Here is a 9,490-nt window from a genome sequence, read left to right as displayed (position 1 = left end):
GGTCAAGCCGAACGGTTTGTGGACACACTTAAGCGAGCTTTAAAGAAATTGGAGGACGCGGGAATGCCAACCCAAATTTTACAAACGTTTTTGCAAACATATCGCACCACACCCAATCGCAATGCACCGCAAGGGAAATCGCCAGCTGAATTATTCGTTGGGAGAAGACTACGTACAGAGTTCGACATGCTTAAAATTTCGAAGCCATCCAATGAGTCACGTAACGAACACATGGAACAACAGTTTAATAAGCGACATGGAGCTAAAGAAAGAAATTATGAAGTTGGACATCTAGTTTACGCAAAGTTATATAAACTTAACCAATCTTATTGGGCACCCGGAACAATCATAAAGGTTCTAGGCAAAGTTAACTACGAGGTTAAAATCGAAAACTCTGACATATTTAGAGCGGTAAAATCTCATTCAAACCAGCTTCGACCAAGATTCGTAAAAACACCAAACAACACATTGGATATTTTATATGATTATTTTGAGCTTCCACCTAAGCCAACAACTTCGAATTCCGATTCAACCAATTCAAGAGTTCAAGGAAGTGACATTGCCACAGGGCAAGAGTCAACGCTAAGTAATCCAGCCGAGGAACAGACACAGTCTCCGAATATAGAAATTCCTTGTAACGAATCATAAACAGCAGTTAGCAATGATACACCTACAGATGCTCGAGAGTCAACTACTGAACCACCTGCAGTTTCTCAAGAGTTAAGAAGATCAACGAGACGCAAGAGACCTCCAGCTTGGACTCCAGATTACCATCTAACTAAAAGAAAAAGGGATGTTGGCAACCCTTAATTGTAGATTAAATTCCGAAAATTTTCACTTGTTAAATGTATTTGTATAAGTATCTACTATTGTATTGTGCCGTTCATTTAAATATGTATGTGACATCGCTAATGTATAAATAAGTGTCAAAGGACATAACGTTACATATTCCTTTTCTGTCTGCCGAACATCCAACAACTGGTAATTAAATACGCGATTGAGCTACGGCTAACACCCGACAAACATAACAATACTTAAATCAATTCTTAACAAATTCTCATTATTGAAATGAATTTTAAGGAAACCCCTGGATTTTCCGAATGCTTTCGAAATTCTAATTAAAAATTTGCAATGTGAGTGACCGAGATACTTCCTTAATTTTTTTTCTATGAATTAACTTAATTTATAAAAAGTACGAGTGTTTTCAATAAAGCTCATCGGGAAACGTTTTTATTCTAGTACTGCAATTTTACAATGGTTTTCGAAACTGTTTTTATATTCCACAGTGCCCAATTTCGAAAGCTCATACCTATGTTTTCGAGATTAACTTCGAAAACCAGAGGAAAAACTTTTTTTATTATGGCTTAATCCCTTCAAATAAGTGGTATAGGCCAGCTGCTTGTCAGTGGTATATACATAAAGCAAGCTTGCATGAAACAGCTTTCAGCAGTTTTTCAATTTTTAATGATTATAACGTATCTTTTATCAATTCCGAAGATAAGCGTTGTCGCTTAACGATTAACTATTTACTGAGCTCACACTCGCAATAGAAAGAGACGTTTTTAGGACTAACTATTTTTTTCATTTTTTCACTAATAATTAATATTTTAATCTGCAGATGTCGTGTGATTGCTTTCGATTTAAATTTTTACATTTAATGAAACATAAACGAAATTCGAAGCATTTCAAAGTACCTTTGAGGTATTTTCAAATTTGTTCTTATAAACTCCCAACACAGTTTTTTGTTTTACTGTTGTAGACCATAAAAATATCTGCGATGGAGATTGAAAAGTACTGGGAGTTTATAAAAACATTGTTGTTTAAATCCAATTGATCTTGAGATAGCCAAGATAATTTTTAGATTATAGTTCAAAGGTCGCTAAAATGGAATTTCATCGATTATAAAAAAAATATTGGTAAACTTACTAAACATTATTGTTCAATTAGTTATTATGCTTACGAAATTGCGCAGTGTACCACAAATAATCCAAAATCTAATATTTTAGTAAAAAAAAAAAATATTTTAAAAAATATAAAAAAAAATATAAAAAAGAATAAAAAATTGTATATGCAATATTAACCCTTTAGCTATGAATTTCTATAATCCATAAAAAAAAATTTTTGTACATTATTCCCAATAATAGAATATGCTTATAATACATTTATATGACATTTATGTATTTAATAAATTTTACAAAAATACTTTTCACATGCAAATACATGCATAAATATGCATACGCATGTTAGTAACCTAAAAAAAAATATATATTTAAAGCCAAAAAAATGTTTTAAACGTTAAAAATGTATTATGTATGAACTAAAAGCATTTTTCTAAAAACAAATAATTACGCATACATATATAACCTCATGAATTGCTAACCACATATGTACGTATGTTTATAAAAGTTATAACAAGATTTTCTACAAAAACTAGAAAAAATTAATTAAGCTGCCCCTATTCGTTCGGAAAATTCAGTACAAAAATTTCCGAATTTTTTTTATTTTTATTTTTTTATTTCATTTAATCTTGACGAAAAAAAATAATCGGACGAATAGCGCTTCTAAATTTAATAACTGATTCAAAAATAAGAAAAAAAAATGGTTTAAAAATAACTGGAAGCATAGTGTTACAAATTATATTTGTTAAGTACTCTCTGTAGCAAAAAAGAAAAAATATCTTCCTTGCTGTTATGCCTCTCAAAAGTATACTCACTTATCACTACTCAATACATTCTCCACTCTATCTCTATTATTCTTCAAACTTTTGTATTGTAATATTAATAACCAACAATTTCACCGCCAGAAAAAAATTAACTCGTAATTATTTAAATTTTCCCTTTTTTTAAATAAATCTTAAAGCCCAAAAAAATAAAACTAATATTTTCTCTTTTATATTTAAGTAAAGCGCTGTGCTGTTTGTTTGTATACATATTAACTATAAATAAAATCAAAGAAAATGTAGAAAAAAATTTTTAAAGATAAGTATATTTAAATAAATATTAAATTTCACTGCTTTTTAAGAAATTAAAGGTGTTTTTCTCTCAAAACAAAAACAAAAAAATATATAAGCATATCATAAATAAATAGTTAAAATATTTCAACTATTATAAAATAAAAATATGAAATTTATAAACCAATAAATGATTATAAAAATTGTTTATTGACATGATTTTTCTGTTGATAGCATTTGCAAGATACAAAAAAAAAATACTAGGCGGGATTTACGTCTGAGGATATAAACGCCGAACTTGACGGGACCTACATATTCTATGTCGATGTCGAACGGCGCCTGCGAGCAGATGAATGAGAAGCTTTTCACGACAGACTTACACTCGAAGTGCTTGCCAAACCACTGCCGAGGGGTGCGCCGTTTGGAAAAACAATTTTTGAATTGTACGCGAGACTCCAACCCAGAACCTTCGTTGTGGTATGAGAAGAAAATCTACACCAGGAGGTTTGCAACATAAACAAATCCTCATGTGCCCGAATTTGACTTTATATGATACCACGGAAATGCCGCGTGTCATCTGACTCGATTTCTATATAACATAATGTAAACTTATGATGTCATGATGTGATGTGATATGATATGACCTCATATCGTCTGATTGTATGTGATGTTTAATACTATAATACTAACTGATTTGTATTAACGACACTCCACGAATTCTTGCCCAATTTTCATAACTTTTTTATTTCCATTGGCCTAATCTCATATGATATGATGTTATTGTACTTGAACAGATATCATATGATAATGTGTCGTGTGATCTCGCATCAACCGATGGTTTGATTTGATCATGCCGTATTTATATCTCTTATCTGTTTGCCTTTGCTTTATTATTTGACCTGTGCTAATTTCTATGCTTATTAAATGTGTGCTCTGCAAAATCATTCCTTACAAGATTGTACCACAACCTGCGTTTTTTTGCTAAAATATGTATGTTGCTCTAATCCCACGAAGCGGTGTTAGCTTATTATTTAATTAAATAATTTATAAAGAGCACATAGACATATTTTATAGCTACATATAATTCATTTCAAACTTATGAACTAAATCAACTAAGCGATTGTATTCAATTATCTAATGGCGGCCATTTAGGCGACAACTCGGCGAGCGACACATCGTACAGCATATTTTGATATTCTTCCAGCAAAACTGCAAAAGAAATGATTTTTGTGTCAGACATTTTTTTTTTAATGCAAAACTTACAGTGCGGATTTCGCGCCCATTCTGCATGCAATTTATCGCGCGTATTTATTTGTTTGTTAACAAGCGCCCGCTTAAACCTTACTACACTCTCATTCAGATTAGACCAACTTTTCACCAGCGAAGGTGGCGTGGCCTTTAGCCTTGCCTTGTATGCAGCTAATAGTGGACATATTTGACCATCAAGCAAGAAAACGCCGAAGTAACTGAAAAATTGTTAAGTTTAAAAACATTTGAAAGTTAACGCTTTTCTATTCCCCTTACCAGCTTGCCTTTTCACCATTCGGCATTTCAATTTCCGTTAAGGGCAACTCCCAACCTGCCTTGCCGAACGTCGCATCAACAAAACAATAAATCTTTCCATCTGTCTCTTTATAACGCGGCATCGGCTCTTCTTTGATCGCCCGTATGTTGCATAAAATCGGTGCGTACAAAAGTAACCATTCGGGATCAATGGCTGTAATGCCGCGCATGAACATCTTAGTGCCATCGCCATGTTGTATCTCATAGGCCTCCTGATAAACCACCCATTCGGGCAGCTGCGCGCGCAATACCGATGATGAATGCATAAAAACGGGTTCAACCATATCCGCGCAATTATAGGCATATTTAAGCCGACGTTTCTCTTCCTTATCACTAATCTCCGCCAATGAAACTTTGTGCGCCACACGATCAGCCATACCCGCAAGAAGTATTTGCCGCAAAAAACGCGCTTGCGCATCAGTAGGTGGTGACATTGCTGGATCTACACTTAAATCTACACCAGTGACATTTAAATTTATTTCGTTGGTAAGCTGTACGCGCAGCTTTCGCACTTCCGTAAGCGCTTTTTGACGCAGACCGTTTTCAGCACAGAACTTTGCTAATTTGCCCTGCGATCCTGCATATTCAGCAGCGCCGACAGCGCGTAGCAGCACCATTGGATCCCCAAGTAGCTGATAATTTCCCGTAGCCGCCCAGCTCATACGCTTCTTCTGCCATTTATTGCGCGCTGAAGCGTCGGCATTAGCTCCATCTTCAGCTTGCTCGCTCATGCCCACTTCCATAAGCAGCTCTTGTACCGAGAGCGCTGCGACTAAGCATACAGTGTATGGCAGCAGTTGCTGTTGGTGCGAAAGCGCTAACATTTTGCCAAAGCGCGGAGCTACAGGAAATCGCGATATAACTTCGCCCAGTTTCGTCACCAACGGTGGCAGCTCCTTGTCATTTTTGAGATCTGTAATACGCTCTAGTGCGCCAAGTACAATCAAGCGCTCTTCAGCCGCTTTCAACTGCACTATGTCTGGCGGGGACGGAAACGGAAAGTTTACAACACGATCAATGCCCATGCAACGCATCTGCAGCATGAGATCGTCAACGGGCCGCTTTTGTATATCTGGTTGATTGAAATCCATAAATTCATGATTGTATAGACCGCTTGAGTACAGGCGATAGCAGTGACCCTCGCTGACACGACCAGCGCGCCCAGCACGTTGATCCGCGGACGCTTTCGAAGTGAAAGTGACAACAAAAGCGCTAACGCCTGTGATTTTGTCATAGAGACGCGTCTTCTGTCGTCCAGTGTCTACCACATATTTGATATTAGGTATGGTGAGTGAGGTTTCGGCTACATTTGTGCTTACAATGCACAAGCGGCAACCCTCTGGAGGTGGTTGAAATATGCGATTCTGTTTTTCGGGTGAGAGCAGCGAATAAAGTGGAAGTATCCAGAGCGGTTGTTTGGTGGCGGCGATATGGGCTGCTGTATTCCCGTCCTCAATTTCTTCATCCTCGGATTCTTGTGAATCATTTTCAGATTCCGAATCGCTGATGGACGCTTCGTGCATATCAGCTTCTGTGTCATCACCTGGCAATTTATAGTCGTCGAGATTGATTTTCGGCAGGGCGATTTGTGTCATAAACTTTTTTTTCGATTTTTTCACGCTGCGTATGGCGCGCTTCATATCGAATTCATCGTCGGAGTCTGCGGCGTCTGGTTTGTGGTTAATTTCATTGGTTTCATCTTTATCCAAATTTTCTTGGCTTTTCTCAATGTGCTCTTTATTATCTTCTGCTTTTTCTCCTTTTTCGCTAGAATTCTCTATACTTTCCTTGCCTTTGTCTTCTCCTTTCTTGGATTCATTCCTTTTAATATATGGAAAAGTGCGTCTTAACTTTCTAACAAGTGTGTTCACCTCCTGCTGGCCAGTGACAAAAAGCAAAATCCCACCATCCGGCAGTTTTGAGTGTATTTTCACGGTTTTTCTATATGCTTCCTGCATATAATCCACAGGCGTGAGTCGCTGAAAGTGTATGGTAACAGGAAACTGTCTCGCCTCTACCTTGAGCAGTGGCGGCGGATATTTAAAGAGTTTCGTATTGCCTATGAAATCCTCAACGCGCAATGTTGCAGACATAATAATCAGCTTTAGTGGATCTCCACGTTTTTGGCGCAAGGGCACAATACGTGACAGCAGCCCCACCAATATATCAGTATATGAGTTACGCTCATGCGCCTCATCCAATATTATTACAGAGTAACGGTGCAGAAGAAAGTCACTTTCGATCTCCTTCAGCAAAACACCATCTGTCATAAATTTAATGCGGGTCTGTGGCGTGACATTACCCTCGAATCGTATGAGGTAAGATACTTCTTGTGGGGATAAATTCATTTCATGCGCCACACGCTTGGACATAGCAATAGCTGCCACACGACGAGGTTCAGTAATACCAATAATTTTATTATTCAGCGCATATCCTGCCTCAAAGAGAAATTGTGGAATTTGCGTTGTTTTTCCAGAACCCGTCTCGCCAGCCACAATTATAATTTGATTCTCATTGATTGTTTCCATTATTTCCTGTTCCTCTGCTAAGATGGGCAATTTAAGGCGCGCTGATTGTATAGCGGCATCGCGGAGAACGGGTACGAAGGTTGTTTGACGAGCGGGTACTGGTGGTTTAGTTGTTTTTGTTGCGGCATCGGATTTAATATAAGTTTCCGTAGCCGTTGCTTTGGATTTTGTGGAGGTTGTAGGCGGCTCTTCATTGGAAATGGTAGCGGATTTAGATTCATCAGCTACTTTTCCACCTTCAACTATTTTTTTATTATTGTTATCTTTTTCACTCTCATCTACTTCGCTGTGGTTTTCGCTATCGGTGTCACTTTCACTGTCCTCATCTATATCCAAACTAACCACATTAGGATCGCGTCTTTTCGCCGCCAGGGCCTCTTCATCTTCTAACAGCAATTTGCGCTTTGCTGCTCCCTTGATTGCGCTGATTTTGAGCGTTGAAGTGCTGCTTTTGATTTCCGCTTGTCGTTGCTGCTTCTTAGCAAGAACTTCTTCTAGCGTTTGCAACTTTTTAACACCCACCGTCTGCACTTGGCTAATGGACGTGTACTGCTTCAACTCTTGCTCTGATACCTGTACTTTAGCCAAAGCTTCCAGCAACTCAGCGCGCTATATTTGAAAGTTGATTAATTTCATACATGTTATGGCACATCATATTTGACTTACTCCTTCCTTCTTTTTTTTCTTGTTCACAATCTGTTGCAAGTGCTTGCGCTGCTTCTTTGATAATATTTTCACATGTTGCTGCTTCTCAACTTGTACTTTGGTGGCACGTTTTTGGGATGGTAGCACCAATGCATTCGCATCATCATAGCCAGTGCTTGGTTCTGCCGCACCCTCGGCCCATTCTATTTTTATCTAATGCGCACAGGAAGTAATCAAGAGTGAATTATTTATGAATGGGCAATAGCACTCCTTTTCACTTACATCTTTCACTGCCGAATTGTCCACCACTGTCTTTGGATTCTGTCGCGCCCTTGCATTGTACACTTTTTTACCCATATTCACCAAATTTTCTCTTAATGATTCCACTATCTTCTGTTTGGTCATAAAACTGAAAAGCTGCTGCAGCACGTGGAGCCCCTCAAAACAGCTGTTTACAGTGCAAAAAAAAACTTCGGATACAAATTGACAACATAAGAGCAAAACAAAAACAGAGAATAACTGAAAAGAATACAAACGAATAAAGACAGTGTGAAGCATAATCAGCTGTTACAATATTTGACGGCGGTTGTTGTTGTTGGTGTTGTAGCGATAAGGACACTCCCCGATGGCCTTGGGGAGTGTTATCGAGTTGATGGTCCTTTGCCGGATGCAGATCCGGTACGTTCCGGTACCAAGCCCGACCATCTCGGGAGCATGGCTTCAGAAAACTCCATAGCACTACCACCGCGTTAAATGCCATTAGCACCCAGATAAATTGCGGTTTAAATCAATACCCCCACCACTGAACAGTACTCGTAGCGCTAGACCTATCAAAAGCTTTTGATACGGTCAACCATGGCTCGTTACTGCAAGACCTGGAAGGGTCTACCCTTCCCCCATGTCTTAAAAGGTGGACCGCAAATTATCTGGGTGGTCGGCAGGCATCGGTGCAATTTAGAAACGAAACATCAAAACCAAGGAGAATTAAACAAGGGGTGCCACAGGGTGGTGTCCTATCCCCACTTTTGTTTAATTTCTACATATCTAAGCTACCTTCACTACCGGAAGGAGTCACAATCGTTTCCTACGCCGATGACTGCACAATAATGGCCACAGGCCCAGGCCCAAAGATCGATGCGCTATGCAATAAAATAAACGGCTACCTCCCTGATCTCTCCAGTTTTTTCGCCTCGCGAAACCTGGCATTATCGCCGACTAAATCTTCCGTGACCTTATTTACAACATGGACGTCCCAAATGTCGACCATTTTGAACATCCACGTCGATGGCACTACGCTACCGACTGTCCTACACCCCAAAATCCTGGGTGTGACGTTTGATCAGGATCTACATTTTGGTGAGCACGCAGCCGCAATTGTTCCGAGAATTCAGAGCCGTAACAAAATCCTCAAATCCCTCGCTGGCAGTACTTGGGGAAAAGATAAAGAAACGCTCCTGACTACATACAAAGCAATAAGCCAGCCGATTACGTGCTACGCGTCACCCATATGGTCGCCAAGCCTAAAGATCACCCACTGGAAGAAACTACAGGCCTGCCAAAATACTGCTCTCAGAATCGCCACGGGCTGTCTTCCTATGTCCCCAGAACACCATCTGCATAATGAGGCGAGAATACTCCCCATCAGGGAGAGAAATGAGATGCTGACCAAACAGTTCCTGTTGAATACCCAGAAACCTGGGCATCCCAACAGACATCTGATTGATGAACCAGCACCGCCTAGGGGCTTAAGGAGTCATCTCCGTAAGCATTTTGAGGAAATACGGCACCTGAGAACCCAGCCGTA

At 39.1% G+C, this 9,490-nt stretch overlaps 1 protein-coding gene across 1 annotated transcript; it reads right to left on the bottom strand.

Annotated features, from left to right (window-relative positions):
• Positions 1-4,016: 4,016 nt before the first annotated feature.
• kz (putative ATP-dependent RNA helicase kurz) lies at positions 4,017-8,134 on the bottom strand. Its single transcript, XM_067779702.1, has 5 exons — positions 7,969-8,134; positions 7,708-7,899; positions 4,475-7,650; positions 4,214-4,416; positions 4,017-4,159 (listed from the first exon to the last, which is right to left on the bottom strand). The coding sequence occupies exons 1-5, from the start codon at positions 8,089-8,091 to the stop codon at positions 4,077-4,079; spliced, it is 3,777 nt and encodes a 1,258-aa protein (XP_067635803.1). The 5' UTR covers positions 8,092-8,134; the 3' UTR covers positions 4,017-4,076.
• Between the last annotated feature and the right edge of the window lie 1,356 nt (positions 8,135-9,490).

This window comes from Eurosta solidaginis, chromosome 4, assembly GCF_040869045.1.
Source record: "Eurosta solidaginis isolate ZX-2024a chromosome 4, ASM4086904v1, whole genome shotgun sequence".
Lineage (NCBI taxonomy): Eukaryota > Metazoa > Arthropoda > Insecta > Diptera > Tephritidae > Eurosta > Eurosta solidaginis.
The sequence above is the reverse complement of the archived record's forward strand: the minus strand, read 5'-3'. Positions and strand labels throughout refer to the sequence as shown.

What these genes read in the sequence shown, in the direction of transcription:
- kz (XM_067779702.1), bottom strand. Translation starts at nt 8,091, where the DNA reads ATGACCAAACAGAAGATAGTGGAATCATTAAGAGAAAATTTGGTGAAT. An exon ending in AGAAAAAAAAGAAGGAAGGA is followed by an intron (nt 7,651 to 7,707) that starts GTAAGTCAAATA and finishes TTTCAAATATAG; the next exon opens with CGCGCTGAGTTGCTGGAAGC. An exon ending in AATGGTGAAAAGGCAAGCTG is followed by an intron (nt 4,417 to 4,474) that starts GTAAGGGGAATA and finishes ACAATTTTTCAG; the next exon opens with TTACTTCGGCGTTTTCTTGC.